This window comes from Labrus mixtus, chromosome 8 (assembly GCF_963584025.1).
Source record: "Labrus mixtus chromosome 8, fLabMix1.1, whole genome shotgun sequence".
In the NCBI taxonomy this organism is placed as follows: domain Eukaryota; kingdom Metazoa; phylum Chordata; class Actinopteri; order Labriformes; family Labridae; genus Labrus; species Labrus mixtus.
Window position 1 is genome coordinate 14,263,228 of NC_083619.1, and position 16,410 is coordinate 14,279,637.

At 41.1% G+C, this 16,410-nt stretch overlaps 1 protein-coding gene and 1 long non-coding RNA gene across 2 annotated transcripts; one reads left to right on the top strand and one right to left on the bottom strand.

Moving 5' to 3' along the window:
- Positions 1-894: 894 nt before the first annotated feature.
- LOC132979065 (uncharacterized) lies at positions 895-11,962 on the top strand. Its single transcript, XR_009674014.1, has 3 exons — positions 895-1,061; positions 7,787-7,836; positions 9,988-11,962. It is a non-coding gene; the product is annotated as an uncharacterized LOC132979065 (long non-coding RNA).
- Positions 11,963-14,479: 2,517 nt separating this feature from the next.
- ccl20a.3 (chemokine (C-C motif) ligand 20a, duplicate 3) lies at positions 14,480-15,370 on the bottom strand. Its single transcript, XM_061044542.1, has 4 exons — positions 15,217-15,370; positions 15,002-15,116; positions 14,807-14,884; positions 14,480-14,719 (listed from the first exon to the last, which is right to left on the bottom strand). Exons 1-4 carry the CDS (start codon positions 15,284-15,286, stop codon positions 14,674-14,676), a joined length of 309 nt encoding a protein of 102 aa, XP_060900525.1. The 5' UTR covers positions 15,287-15,370; the 3' UTR covers positions 14,480-14,673.
- Between the last annotated feature and the right edge of the window lie 1,040 nt (positions 15,371-16,410).

Below are 16,410 nucleotides of genomic sequence, written 5' to 3' on the forward strand. Positions count from 1 at the left end.
TGGCTAAAAATGGACTGTGATGGACTTTGCGGCCTCCTGACAGCAGCACTGATGTGAGAAGGGGAACATGAGAAAGCTTTGAGCGGTATTGATTCAGCCGAGTACTCTCGGAGCAAGTACGAGAGGATCTGAAGAGAGAATTATCCATGCACCATTTCCCCCCTTACTCCTGTGAGGAAATTTCTGCAGTTCCAGCTTTCCCGTAGCCTACATACAGCAGAAACATGCACACACACCCAGGACGACAGTGATACTCTAATGATGGGACGACACAAAAGCAGGGACACACAAAGGCAAACACTCTTTTTTGAGGATTGATGTTGCAGAATATTGATATTTGATATTTATAGTTGCTCCCTTCCATTTAATTAGTCTAGAGACCTTTTAACCTTAAAATATGAAAATCATAGAAAGAAATGCACAAATAATGATGAAATATACAACTGTAATGGTGGAAATTCATCTATGTCCCCTTTTTTCATGTAGGAAACTGGCATTTGGGGGTTATAACAGAGATCCCAGAGCATATATTAGTTTCTCTGGGGTCATTTTGAACACTAATAGTAACCAGAGACTCTGTTGGGAACACAAGAGTGCTCCAATTTGACTATTCGTCTTTTATGAATAGTTTATTGGATAAATCATACAATGAAATCTGAAATCTCTGAGACACAGGGTATTGTCTGCATATGCCGCTGTACCCTGAGTATTCTCCTCCTCCTCCTCCCCCCTTTCCACTCCCCACCCGGTTTCTTCTGAATAATACACGACAGCGCCCCCTCCCAGCTTGCCCTCTCGTCCAATTGGAGACGCGCATTTTATCAAGCTATCTCCTCTGAGCCTATCCCGGTCCTCCCGGTGATCCATGTAAACCGGGGGCCCTCCCCCATGTCTCTCAAACAGCGTAATGTGTGGATCAGATCGGGGAGGCTGGCGCTCAGTTGGGGAAGAGTTGGACTCGGACGGAAGTGATGAGAGCAAAATAAGCCACTGGGCACACTTTAAAGAAATCGACAGGACAGTGAATCCTGCTGTTTGACAAGCAGTAGGTGATGGACGATGTAAGTATGCAAAAATGTAGCATGAAATGTACGCAGAGCTATGGAGAAGGAGTTGTTAAATTTCGCAAACGGGTGCTTTATTTTTAAGGAATATGTGCTTCTTAGATATTTTCAGTTCTGTGAAATAGTATGGATGTTTGCTGATGTTCGCACGTGGATTTCACGTGAGACTGTGACATTATGTGACGGGGTCTGTGTCGGCACTCTGCACTCATAACGCGTCTCCAAAATGAGCGCATGTGGACCAAAAAGCGTCTCTTTCATCGCTCGTCTCGTAAGAGCATCCGTGTGTCTCGTGGAAAAACGTGATCCCCACCGGTGGGTTCAACCTTTTTGTGCACATTGTAACTTTTGCAGTTTAGCGAGACACAGCGATAGTACACAGTGTACAGACGAACGCTGGATCCGTCGCTTGGAAAGTTTGAACAGCCGGTGCAGCACAGAAGAATCCCGAGAGGAGCCTCCCAAACAATACAACTTTGATTCATTTCGCTCAGCACGCAGTCTCTTGTTTCTTTCCGGTCTGAAAGTCGGCGAACACTTGATAAATGGTGGCTATTATTTTTCAGCTGAACAATGCGCACCGGCTTTGTGCGGACCATCTGTCATTGTATCGACATTATAGCAGCCCTGCTGCTCTAAAAGAATCCGAGCGACACACCTGAAGAGTAAAAAACAAAAATACCATCCCGAAACACACAGATAGAGATCATTCACAGTCGCCACCCGTCTCTCCTCGCGCCGTGACTCATGATGAGATCCGTCTGTGTGAGTGTCTGGATGATTGGGTGCGTAATGTGGCCGGAAAATAAATACACCGGTGCTATCTAATAATTCCATGTTTTTGTAAGGGAAAAAAACAAAAAATAATGCATAGGTATATGTTTAGTTTTTAACGTGCAGACATGAATGTGATCAGTGCATACAGATTGCACGCATTGCTTTACGTTGTACGAGAATTTTGAATTCTCAGAAACAGTCTTTGCGCATCAGACTTCCTCTCGGATTTTGGGCCTCCAGCACATGGCAAAATCAGCCGTACTGCCATTTTTAGGATGGGCAGTCTGAGTGGATTCGCGTTGACAAAATACACACACCCAATCATTATCTTTACATGCTTCAGGGCCTGATGTGACACTCACTTTTGACCCCTCCGTTAGTTAAATGCAGCTGAGACGGGCTTTCTCACAAGGAGCCTTCATCTGCAGCGTGCCGAGCCAAGCACTAATATGCCTTTAGCTTAATGAGGCAGTCTACATAAATTCTTCTACCATTTGGATACAGGATGTCTAGACGCTTAATGCAGCAATACTTTTTTACTGGCTATGGATTGTACACAGTGTGCTATAATGAGAAAACAAAATGCATGACTTTTGATGCAAAACAAACATTTATCCAAGATTTAACAGACATTTAAATACGTGTAGGCTGCTTGTATATAAAAAAATATATACATGTATTAAAGTAGGCTACAAGCAAAATATTAGATCTGTGTCAAGAGTTACCTTAATAGAGAGATGCATTGTGTGGATATTCAGTACTAGTTGCCGATGCTCAGTGATAGCCTGACTTCCGCTACATTGGTTTTGTCCCTCATGGACTGAAATAGCAACAATCTGTTCCCTCGCGGAAAAGAGGAACATTTCTCTGAGTCAGTGTCTCACGAAGTGCTTGAATTTAGTCAATTCTGAGTATGAGCCCAGTGAATGGGGCAAACCCACAGCCTTCCTGCATCTGTCCTGTGAGCACATGAGAGCACAGGTGTGGGTTGGATGGATGCCGGCTTATCTTTTCTCCTTGCTGGAACTCTGATGCATCATTCCTGTGCAGAAATGTGAGCGTTTTACATGTGAGAGTTTCATCAGCTGTACCCCGCCATTATAATCAGCTATCACAGCGGAGAGAGGCTCTCCACCACTGAGCAAAACTGTTCTTCCAGTTTCTACATCGTCTCTTCAAAAGGAGAACTGATCAAATTAAACAATAGGGTTCCTGTAGTTTTTGTTAGTCAGTGGAAATGTGATGTTAATGCTAGCAGCATGGAGCCTCATCGTACTTCTCCCACCATCACATGACTTCCAGCAGAGGCCAGATTACTTATTTCATTCAACATGGAAATGAGAAGAAGAGGGCTTCGACATGTGCGCTTTATTCCTATTTATCAATTAACCCAATATGCAAACTTTTTTTATTACATTCTTTTGAAGACATAACATGACATTTAAATGTTTTAAATGTCATGTTATGACATTTAAAATCTATAACATCTATAGATCCAAAGCAGCTAGTCGTATAGCAGCTGTACACCACACACACTCGTAGTGGGCTCATGCATTACAGGTGACTGAAGTCAGGGTGAAGGAGTTCAAAGAAGCAGCAGGAACCTGTGTCCATATGTGCGTGTTTGTGCTTCCCTGTGTGTGTGTGTGTGTGCAGTCTCAGTATAGGGTAAATGGAGAGGTTAGGTAATGCACCCTGCCCCAGGCACAGTGACATGCTGCCCATCTAGATGAGTGGAGGACCTCTGACCTCTTGCCTAGCCAAAGGCTCAGGTCTGCTTGGGTCAAGCATGGTGGGTTTCAAGAACCTATTAGCCCGCTCAGCAGCACATGACACTTGAACTCTTTCCACTTCAGGAGCAAAGGCGTTCGTTAGGTTAATGAAGGAACTCTTACAGGGTGTGAGTAGAAGTGTGTTGGTGTTATTTGTGTTTGAGGTTAAGTTATAACTTTGATTTAAAAAAAAAAAAGCAGTTAACAAAGGTTAAAAAAAACAAACATTTTAAACTCAGGAAGTCTGCTCTCTGGAATAACCAAACAGTCCGATGCTACAGAAGCTCCTTTTATCGAGACATCCACACAATTTTGCAAGCGCCCAGATTTCCGAACTAACAGGTATTGCAGTGACTCGTCGAGCACAGATTCAGGTCGACAGTCAGGCGTCGGTCTCGGCTCCCTCAGGAGATGTTACAGCTGTTTAGGCTGCTTTAAACACAACGCAGAGTGTAAGACAAAAACACTGCATTAGTCCCGATCTTGTCCCAGCTGAGAGAACACAGCCTGTCTCAATTCTGTCCCAGCATCTCTATTGTATCGCTGTGCAAGAAACTCCCCATGGAAATTTTGGAATCTTTCCCATTGTTCCTAAAGGAAAGGGGGGGCTTTCATATGGAAGTGGGGAACGCCAGGAAATGACAGGCATTCTTTGTGGACTATTTGAAAATAAACTCCTCGCTTCCCTCTCAAACAGCTAAGCAGAAACTAGAAATAAGCAGAGAGGATTAAGAAACCCTCAATGCTGTTTCTACTTTCTTACGTTTCCTGCTGCAATTTTGTCCTGAAAGTAATTTTTGTATTCAGCGCATTGGAGATGTGCCATCACAGTTTCAGCAAAATAAAAATAAAAAGCTTTTGTGCAGGGCTTTTCACTTCTTTCTTGACAGTTTCCTGAATGGGTGCTTTCTTATTTTCCTCTGTATTTGTCCTTATTTTGCCTTATCTTTCTCCCCCTGGCTTTAAGCACAAGCCCGCTGCCTGAGCTCGGCTTTATGAGGTGTGACAGTGAGGTCTGGATGCCGAGGTCTGGAACCTAAAAGCTTTACATTCAGCCTGCTGCGGTCAGGTTTGGGGTGGACTTAAACTCACTTCACCCCTATACAGTTCCTGGTATACAGGAACTGCCTTCTTTCTGCTGAGCTGGCATGAAAAGTGCAGAATTGGAGAGGAGGGGGCGCATCAGATGGGCCTCCCTTTACCGCAGAGTTTTAATTGCACATACTGTATGTAGTACTCTTTTTAATAAGAAGGATAAGGGACGACCTAAACTCAAAGAGAAGTCAAAACAGTTGGTGGATTTTAGATTTCTGAACTCATGTTAAGTGTTACTTTTTGTACTTAAAACAACTCTCTTTTTTTTAAGGGACATTTGGTGCCTGATGTAATACATTTTTTTTATCAGTTTTCCTGACAACTTCCTCCTTCTGTTTGAGTTTTAATAAGAGGTTTTATTAAACTGTCTTTACTGGTCAATCACACTTTACCTCGGTTTACCACACACACCACACCCCCCACTCTGTCCGTCTCTCCTACTCTTCCTCCTTTTTGTCGTTTTTCCCACCATGCCAGCAGTAGTTCCCAGGTATTTGACCAGTGTAGCGTAGCCGGGAGGCTGGCTGCTCTGTCCTGTGTGAGACAAAGGCAGAGTGCCTGAAGGAGAGGGATGAAAGGAAACGGGGCTATGCAGCCACTCCTTTTTACAATGGGAAACCTCTTTAGTTAGGTTGTAGAGCAAATAACAACCTTCTCTCTTCCTTTTTTTTTTTTTAAACAAGCACTGAGGCTGTGACAGTGTGTCTCTATCTTTCTGTAGTGGGACGAGTAGAGCTGCTGTGTGTGTATAGATTAGTTTGTGTGTGTGTGTGTGTGCACAGAAGAGTGTGTTCTGTATGTTTACATTTTTATGCTTACTGTTCCTTACACCTGCTTGAGCAGACAGATGGTGCTTTCTTGGTGCTTCCTGTTTTTCAGATTTTTTTCAGTTGTGGTTTAAACTGTAAAAAGATATTTTAAAAAAAAATTTGAAAGGGAAAAAATAAAAGCTTCACAGAAAAATGTTCAATCCCGTAAATGACTCTGGAGGAATTTAAGTGATGGAATACTTTTATTGCAGTACAATGAACCAAAGTATTAATTAAAAATCCTACATGAAATTTATGAACCACATTCACGAGCTAATTTTTTTCCCATGAAGAATATTTTAAAGAACTAAAAATCTATTCCTGATATGTTGAAAATGATGAGTCAGCAGTAGCACAGAGTATGAATCTTAAAGTGCTTGTACCTCAAATATTTTTTGCACCTCCAGTTATTTCAAGGATTTCTTTGTTTCAGGGACATTATCGCATGTTTCTGGATGATTTAAATTACACACATTAAGTCCGTCTGCTTTTACCAAGAGTGGCGCTAAGTCTTGTGTTATCATCTCGTCTCCTAGTCAGGGGGAGGGAGCAGAAGCCGCAGGAGTCTTTTATGGCTTCTGCTCCAGAGACAACCTGTTCTAAGGCACCTCTCTTCTGGCACTTTTTTATGACATCATAAATACCTCCATTTCCTCTGTCCAGCCCTAGGTGGGTATAAAGGACATACCTGGCCAGTAATTGTCTGTCTGGCTCTCTCATCTGTCAGTCTCCTTTGGACTGCTGGTTACTTCCTCTAGAAACAGACTCTCAGACTGCCTGAAGATACTCTCATTTCTCAGATCTGTACCGAGGACCAATAAAAAGACATGTTTATGTGATGACTGACGGGTCAGAGTGGGGTTTTCTGGACTGTAGTTTTTCTTAGACCCCTTTTAATGTATCTTTGTCGGTCTTTAAAGTCGGCGAGGAGTGTCAGCCTGGCATCCACATGTTAGTGGCCTTTCTGAGTGTGTGTGCACTTTAGACTAACCACACAGACCACTCTTAGACCTGTTAATACCTTTTGTTTGTTGAAGTCTGAGGATGAAGAGCAGAAAAAAAAGGATTATTGGAAAAAAGAGGAGTTGTTTTTAGGTTGGATGGACATAAAGGAGAGGAGAAGCCCTCAGGAACCTTCAGCGTTCACATTCATCGATGCACGGCTGCGACTCCTCGGGGAGGCTGGAACAATACGCGCACCAGCATGACAACATTCCTGGGGGTTAGAAAGGCCAGGGGTCACCGAATGACCCCACCCTGCCAATCAGGCCCAAGGCTCTAACTCTGTGCCTTTTCTTTTGGGGCTTATGTCTGTGCACTTGTTGAACAGACTCTGCACCTTGTGTTACAATGTGCCCTCTGCTCTCTAATAGACTAGATTGGCATAGAGCACTTTCACTTTCTCATTAAATCTATGAAGAGAGTTTTGGCTTGGATATCAATAGTAAAAAATGTACAAATTGCTTTCATTGTTGTATCATTTTAACAGAGTCTAGAAATAGAAGCTGCAGAGCCTTTCAAATTAAGTTAGACTCTTTGGTCTGACAGTAAACTTTTTTTTTTTTTTTTTTTTTTGATAATGTCTGCAGTCCATGTCTACTATAATAACACAGCCAGATGTTTGGCAAACCCAGATGCTAGAAATAACCTCACAAAGAAGCCGAACTATAATTACCCATATTTTTTATTAAAAAAGGACACTTTATAACAAGGAACCCCACGAGGGTCAGACAGAGGGTCCTTAAAAGTAATGTTTTTTTACTCGCTTATGAAAATCCTGCTTCCTATTTTTTTCTATTCCTTGTTATGTGAACACCACAGAGCACTTCAAACAAAGTCTGAAGGCTGCCATTAAAGTGGAGCATATGCATGTGTAGGCATGTGAGTGGCGTGTGGGGCCCCTGCAGGCAGGCAGACTGCAGGTCTGTTAGTCATTACGACTGAATGTACAGTATACACTGGAGTGGACATGCAGCTACATTAAAGCCTCGCCCACGGCCACATCAGACCACCCCAGAGACGCACCGCTGGCACTTCCTCCTCCATCCGCCTCCGTCGCTCTGCCTTTGGGGTCGAGGGTGTGGTGGAAGTGGTGGTGGTGGGGATTTCTGGTGGATGAGCTGGATATTAATCACCGGTTGATAAGAAAATTTTTCAAGAATTTTTTTATTGTGAATTTATTTAAGACGGTCATATTGCCAGTCTGAGTTATCTTTCTTTGCCTCTTACTTTTCAAAATGTTAAATCTGCTTTTGTCTTTTGTCTCTAGGTTTCACTTTGGGACCCCTTATGTGACTCGGTGAAGATCGTTTCCATCAGGTATACTTATCGTCATCATTAAAAACACCTTCTTACAACCCTAACGTTCTCCATCAACCATGATTTCCCATGTGTCAGGTTCTCTTTTCTGCTTCCTGGTGCTGAGACATCACAGAAAGACGACTATAAACCGCCTGAATTTTCTGCCGCAACACTAAATCGGCTTACGGTTAGAGGAAGGAGACGTCGCTCTGCAGCAAGAAATGAAAGCCTATATCCCGCTGCAGCTGTGGAGGAGCTCGGAAGGATGGGGACGTTTATTGTCAGGAAAAAATTGAGGCCTTTTAATTTTGTCTAGCAGCTGACGCCTCTCCCCATCAGTCCTTCAAAAAATGCTTTTGTCAGGAAAGTGGAGCGCGAGACCATGAGAGTTTCATAGCAGGAAGGGGGGGAAGTTTTTTTTTGTTGATAGGCTCAGGGAGGAGAAACAGTCCGGCTGTTTGCCACACGATGTAATTATCTGCTATTTCAGGAGATTATCTCCCTCCATCAATATAGTGTTTAAATGTGTGTGTATACACTGTATAACTGTGTGTGTGTGTGTGTGTGTGTGTGTGCGTGTGACTTGATCTCTGGGTTGTACCCCCTGTGTAATGTTGAGACTCTGTGGCCTGCAGCCTGGCCCCCCATTTAAGCTGGGGTTAGCTATGATCTCCCCCCTTCTAACCCCAATCCCTCCCCCTGCTGTGATCCCTCCCTCCCTCCCACACACACTCACATATATACAGAGTCTCTGAACACAAAAGAAATATTCAGCTGTAGAGAGCGGGGGTCTCTTGGAGGGCGCGACATTGAACTGGGAGGGATTAAGCAGAAATGGCTGGCTGACACTAAGGTTGCCATGGTAGAGATATGCCCCAACCCCCTTTTTTATGCGCCTCTCCCTCGACCCTGGGCCTATTTTTCATTTTAGATCTCATTGTGGGGTGAGATGTGTGTGTGTGTGTGTGCGTGTGTGTGCATGTGTGTGTGTGTGGTGTAATAGGGCTTATGAATTTAGTCTCTTATCTGTCCTGCTTTACTCTGAGAGACTTCTGGTTCACATGCTGCAGTTAAGATGCTAAAATATTAGCACGAAGAGCTTTAAAGAAACCCTTTCTTCATTAGGCGCACAGTTTAAAGTGATCTAAGTTTTAAGAAGCTGTACATTTTTCACTGCATTTTTGACTACCTACCCTCTAACATATTTCTTCTTCGATGATCATACAAATGACTTTATACATTTGTTTGCATATTCATAAAGCATGCCATGAAAGAATGCTAAAGCAGTAATTCAAATACTCTGCATACTTACAAGACAAAGACCAAATTGTCTGCTTTATGACCTTCTGAATTATAGCCGCAATATTACCGTGATGCATTACTCATCCATTGTGGCCGACGTGTTATCATGCTTGCCTGACGTCGGCCTCCCTTCAGCATAGTAATGGATGCGGGTCTAGTCTGCTCAGTGACATCAGCAGCCTGAGTCGATAAAACGGCCGCGATGAATGACCATAGATCAGCATTTACCATCATGACGTCAGTCCTCCTGTCTGTGCAGCAGCGTAGGGACACTGTCGGCAGTTGTTCCCAAGCTATCCTGACAATGGGAGCTCTCAGTCTGTGGCCTGGTGTTGTGCTGGGGTCTGAAAAGGCTCGGCTGCTCAGTGGGACATTGCAGCATTGTGCGCTGAACTGGATGTACTGTGGCAAGCTTCCACGTATACATCTGTAATATTTTTATGAGCCTCATCAAACCGCTGAGAGGATTTAAAAGAAAAAATGACTTTAACCTTGAAATCATATCTGTTAAATATTAAGTTCACAAACTAAATTCACACAAGTTTAATCCATGGGCAAATATTTTTGGTTTTATTTGTCAGTCGTCTTTCTAACTCCTGGAAATGGAGGTGGAGTCCCTGTGAAAAGATTGGGGTGGATTATTCAGTGCTGATGGGACATTTTTTTTTAAAACAAAATGTTGTTGACTAAATCAAATGTTTCTGAATGCTATCACCACAATGAGTTGAAATGTAGTAATAGAATTGTACACAGCAGATAATAGCTGCATGAAGAGATGTATTACTTATTGTGGTATTACTGTAACTTTAAGGTGCAAAATGCAGTGTAATATCAATACTAACAACTTCCTCTTTATTTGTGTTTCAGGTGCTGAGAGAAGATGAAAGACTGGAGGTTCCTCTGATTAATGTGGTGGTAATGAAATAAAGCAACTCCTCTCAGTTTATGTTCCAGGTTTAAGTCATGAACTGTGAATAAAGATGGACAACGTATATCTTCACCTCCTCCTGTTGTACAAGAGTAAAGCCAAAATACCCCTGACGACATGCACTGATGATGTTATGTGGGGCCCGAGTTGCGCAGTTCAGACTTTAGCGCAGTGCGGTTTTAACATCCGACTTTCTGCAAACCAAAATACACATTTAACTTACCAATAATATGTCAGAGATCCCTCATGTCGGTACAGGACACAGCAGAATTGTTTCTTCTTCTGGTTTGTATCATACACTCACATTTATGAAAAGTTAAATGTTAGTTATTCATGTTTCCTCTCGCCGTTCCTCCTCTACTCTGCTAATTTACTGCTAACCTTGGAGAAAATCATAATTGACTTATATATGGATTTTGTGTGACCCATGTCCATGCTGATAAAATAGAGGTGACAGAGCTCATGATCTATACTGAAGCCAGTGAGCAAGGGGAGCTCCAAATGTTTTGGCTTCACTTTTGGAGAGCTGTAATGTTGTCCATCTTTTTACACAGTCAGTAGTTGAAACACGCAATATGGTCATGCACAACATAAGCAGAGCTGTTTGTCCTGCAGACAGTGGAGTCACTGTCCTATGTCATCAAGTCCCAGTGGTCCAAGAAATGCCCTCCACTGTCCTCCCTTCTTCCTCGCCTTGCCTTGTCCATCATCTCCCGGTCGTAGCCCCATGTCCTTGCTTGCCTCGGTGAACATTCAACGCTGTCGGTGAGTTTGTTTTGGATCACAAAAAACCATCGACCGTTGACTGTGCCCCGTGGCTTGCTCTGACGACGTCAGAAAAAGAGCAAAAGGGCAAGTGAGCACATGCAAATCCATAGGCGAAGAATCACACATGCAGGAAAAGTGACGTTCTGTTTCCACTGTACCCAAAAGACCAAAAGGTCACAATCAACATTCATTGCTGTCGCTGGGTTGGACTGTGTAGAAAAGCTCACTGAACAATGAGTGCAACTGTGGCCCAGATCTTCCTGACTCGTGTCTCAGCCAATCAGCCGACCGGATGTGAAGCACTCTGATTTCTTTATTTATATACTTCTTGTTTTTCTCTTCTATTTTCTCCTCTCTTCCTCCCTCCCTGGTGCTGGGAGTCTTCAGGGGAAAGAGAGAGAGAACGAGAGAAGAAGAGGGAGAGAGAGAGAGAGAGAGACACAAATAGACTTCTGGCTGCTTTGCTTGTCCTCATCCTCCTCTTTTCTCCTCTAATTGGTGGTTATGTGTGCAGCAAGGGGGAAGGAAGCGGAGTGAATGTGTAATCATTTGGAGTCTCTTCTCCTTCAGATGTTTCATCCCTCTCTTTTTTGTTTGTCTAATTATACACCCAGCTCGGTTAACTCTGTGTTAACTGTGCCGGCAAGAATAAGCGAGTGACAGAGAGAGGGAGCACGAGGGGAACAAAAAAAAAAAGGCGGAAAGATGATTGAGATTTAAAAATGTTTTCCAATATATTCTCCCTCGGTGCTGCTGCAAGCTGGCTAGGATATAAGGTATTCTCAAAGACCAGAGTTTGTCTCATTATCTGTGTGTGAACTTTGGGAGAGTGTGTTTGTGTGCACGTACGGCCATGACGGAGGGCCTGTCTGCTGATCACAGGATGCAATATATTATTTTCTTTCTGTACTGAAGCAGACTCCTCCCTCATGGGAAAACACACATTCTATAACCTTGTCTGCCTTCAGACAGTCTGGTACCGGCCTTACTGATGACATTTCTCATTGTACTCGTGTGTTACAACAGTGTGTCCTGAGTCTGAAACACATGCAGACAGAGATCACACTGCTCTTGTGGATTTGTAAATGTTTATGGAGTTTTAATGACAGAATCGTTCATTAAATCAATAAAGTTTAAACAAATCCATTCTCAAGTGTCTGATTTGATTATTTACAGGATGATTAAACATGATCATTCAATCCAGAATATCCCTCTTAACTCCCCCTTAACAAGGCTTCTTTCACTCTTTTCTAACATTATGCACTTTTCTGTCGTTTAGTTACCAAGTCCCATGTCCATGTCCCTCGTCTCTCTGTATTATTCATAGAAAAGCACTTTGTACAGTGGTGCAGAACAGCGGAGGTGATGTAATCATGGCCATGAGCATAGCTCCACATCGTCATTTGGGATGAATTCATGCGACAAGAGAAAAACACTCATTTGATAATTTGTTCATCTTTGTTGGCGTTGTGGAAAGCTTCTGCAAATGGACAGAGATTTGACTTGGTACACATTTGGGATAACATAATTTTGTCATCACTTAAAAAAAAAAAAAAAACTGATTCCAAAATCAGAGTTCCTTTAAATATATCAACAATAAGCCCATTTTGTTCAAAGTGTTGAAGGGAATTTGAATCGCAATGCTGAAGCTGAACGTCCACGTATTCATGTGATCCAGCACTAAACTTGACCAGACTGATACCATCAACACTGAACAACCAAAACTACAACAATAAATAGGATAAATAAGGAATTAAAGATAAAAGTTGGTATGACCTCAAGGAGGAGCGGTGTAGATTTCTAAAAAAAAAAAACAGGAGAGTGTTGAGTCACCTGTCACCCATGACACAGTAGATATTCTATTCATCCACCCCCCCCCCCCCAAAAAAAAAAGAAAATCAAAATGTGTTTTTTGTTTTTTATCAATGTTTACCCATAACATTTACAAACACAACATTTTATATGAAAAAATATATTCAAATCTTTTACTGTACAACTGAGCTGGAGACTTCAATTGGACATTTTTGCATTTATTTTTACAATCAGAGGATTAGTTTGACAAACTGAGAACTGGAGTATACTCTCTTCAGACACCAGAACAACTCTTACCAACAAAAAGTGCTGACACATTATTTCACAACACTTAGTTGACAATACTGCCATCTAGTGTTCAGAAAGTTTAAAATTACTTCACGTAAGTAGATTTTGCGTTGTGTCATTTTTGTAGAAATTATATCACGCAATGGCAAACAACAATGATGATAATCAACAAACAACTAATCATTCTTTAATTATTATTCTTACAATGTTTGGAATTCTGTTTTTGAAGATTTTGTTTTAGCATAGCTAATTTAATAAAAAGCCCATGGATTTAAAAAAGTGAACATTTTACACACAATGTGTAACATTTTGTTTTTGTATTTTTGAAGTGCTTTATAAGAAAAGTTTTTGATTGCTTCAAAAAGAGCTGCTACTTTTTAAAGTAGGGAAAACATAAATCCTTTAATCACACCATATTTATAAATGATAAATATCATAAATTTCAAGGTGCAACATGTATATAATCTTTAGCTCACTTGTAAGTAAAAACATTTATTAATAGATATCAACCCCTGGAAGATGTATAAAGATGACTAATAAGGGGACTGTGAAGTAAGACTTCTCGTCTGCAGGTAGAAAGCTGCACCTTTATACAGTCATAAATCAATAACAAGCTGCACTGCACTGAAAAAATCAAAACAATATAGATATAGATAGTTTGCTAACTTTATGACCATTTTACCCGTCTTTTATAAAATCAAAGTATTGTCAAATCATGACCATTATTATGTAGCATATGTGTCTACAGTAACCTCAGAGGGTTTGTTTTTAGCTGTGCTTCTTCACTTTTTTGTATTTTGTCATGGTATTTCTGTTTTTAGATCTATTTGTATGAGTGTTTGTGTGTGTGTACATTTTATTTTAAAAGCCTATTTTAGGGTTTTCTAGGGTATTTTTGGTCCATTTAATATCTCCTCATTCTATGTGTTTACCTCGGATCTGTGTTTATGCAATCAGCAATAAAGGATTAAAACTACAGTGGTCTTAAGAAATGTAACATAGCAGTAGGTTTAGTATTTCAATAATTGTGAAGTTATTTGTGTTATTTAGCTGTATTGTACCCTAAAAGTAGTCATAGTCAAACATTCAAGGGAATCTGAACTAATAGGCTACGTATTTTCAAAACATTAAAAAAAATTGCAAGAAATGATGACGAACAATATTACCTGATAAAAGATCACTATACTGTTCTAAAATGTCAACGAAGCATTTCAGCCTATCAGCGTGTCAGCGTGAAACACCTGTCCTGTGTTTCAGGTAAGCAGATCTCTTATGACTTCCTCTTGCTAATGTCACAGGACACTCAACACTTTGTATTATTATTATTATTGATACTATTTGCCAGGTCTTGATCACGTGACCAAACATTTCCAGATTATGAGGAAGGATAAATAAGGAAGTAAAGATAAAAGTTGGTAGATTTCTCAAAAAAACCCAGGAGAGTGTTGAGTCACCTGTCACCCATGACACAGTAGATATTCTATTCACCCCCCCCCCCCCCACACACACACACACACACACACACACACACACACACACAAAAAGAAAATCAAAATGTGTTTCTTGTTTTTTATCAATGTTTACTCATAACATTTACAAACACAACATTTTATATGAAAAAATATATTCAAATCTTTAACTGTACAACTGAGCCGGAGGCTTCAATTGCAAATCTTTGCATTTTTTTTTCACAGTCAGAGGATTAGTTAAACAAACTGAGAACTGGAGTATACTCTCTTCAGACACCAGAACAACTCTTACTGCTTGGACTGTGAGTTCTTGTGAGCAATTTGTGCTTCATTCCTGCAATGAGAATTGACCAAGTTAGTTAAGCAATATTCTTTTAAAGGTTAGATATGATGCACGATGTCTTTGCTAAAATATCTTTACCTTATACGGTTGACATAGTTCATCACCCAGTTCAAAGCTGGATTGGTGCAAACGTCTTTGCCCTTCTTTGTGTGGAAACTAGATTTAAAGCAACACAAAAAACACAATACATTTAGACACCTATCATAACAGATATTATGAGTCCAATGTTTGTTTTTTCCTGGTAAAGAATAAGGAGATTCTACTCTTACTCACATGATGGCGCCGATTGAACAATTCTCTTTTTCAGACTGGACTGAGTACCCCTTGATTACACTGAATGGAAGTTTGGTGTGAATATAACTTCGACAACAGCCATGATACCTAAACGCTGAAAGAAAAAGAATGCATGAAACTTATTATTAATTCAAAACTAGAATGCAAGAAAAAAAAAAATTGAGGCAGACTTAAAGAAAACTCCATACCTGCACATGTGTCTGTGGCGAGCAGACAAAAGGTGAGAAGCGTGATCACCATCACCGTAGCTTTGATTGACACCATGTCTTCTTCTGTGCTGAGCTGTTGTCTCGTCTGTCCTCAGGTGGGGTCTGAGAAGTTGTGGTGACAAACTGTTGATCATAGCAGCCTTATATAGTATTCTCCAGGTATACACAGGGTCTGCCTACAAAGGTATGACCACAAAAAAAAAATCCCCTCTCACATTTCGCAATTTAAAAAAAAAGTAACAAAAGGGCATGTGGTAGAGATATCAATTTGAAAACTCCAACAACATTTGTCAGGTCACATATGTTAGGACTATCACCACACCTTCATACAACAGACATTTATCGAGAGGCAGTTCAGTGTGGAAAGGTGTGGCTCCTCTCTAAGTTTCTTTTACCTTGAACATTATCATTAAAAGGTATGACAAAACAAGCTATTTAAACTCAACGTATAGATGTTAAAAGAGGATAAAGCTTGGTTTAAGTAGGTTGCTTTGAGGTTGTACACTGCAGGTTCTTTTCTAGGTCAGAGGAACACTTCTTACATGCTCAAGAACCATGTATCAAAGGAAATAAGAAATGGGTAGCCACTGAAATAGGTCATGATACTCAAAACGTCTGTAGAAACGTGCATCATCAACTTTCCAGCAAAACCGCACCGTGTTTGAACCCCCCCGTCCCCGTCCCCCGTCCCCCCCGTCCCCATCCCCCCCGTCCCCGAAGTCCCGCCATGTGTATTTGACACATTCAGTATCATATTCATACATTATTTTCCCTAATCTTTTCCATACCATCCACCCAAACATGTGTGCTTACACAAAAGCTATGAATGGAATCTGGTTAGTTTAACAGCTTTTCTCTGCAGTGTTACAAACTTCATTATTGGATACAAACAACATTATCATAAAACAATTGTGGATCACGTTGGCTAGCATCTCACATGTCCACTTAGATGATATTTTGCCAGTAAATTTTAGCATCCACTAAAGACAGTATTTTGATACAGTCCCTAACTAGCACCTTGGCAAACAAGTTAACATCAGCTTTTATACTAAAGTAAATTCCCATAAATGATGACCTAAGGTTTTCTCCAGACTTAGTTGAATATCCATTTGGCCAAAAGAGCTGCACCAGATCAAGCTCTGTGTTTGCTGTTTTGTGCTTTTGTTGGACTCATTGTTG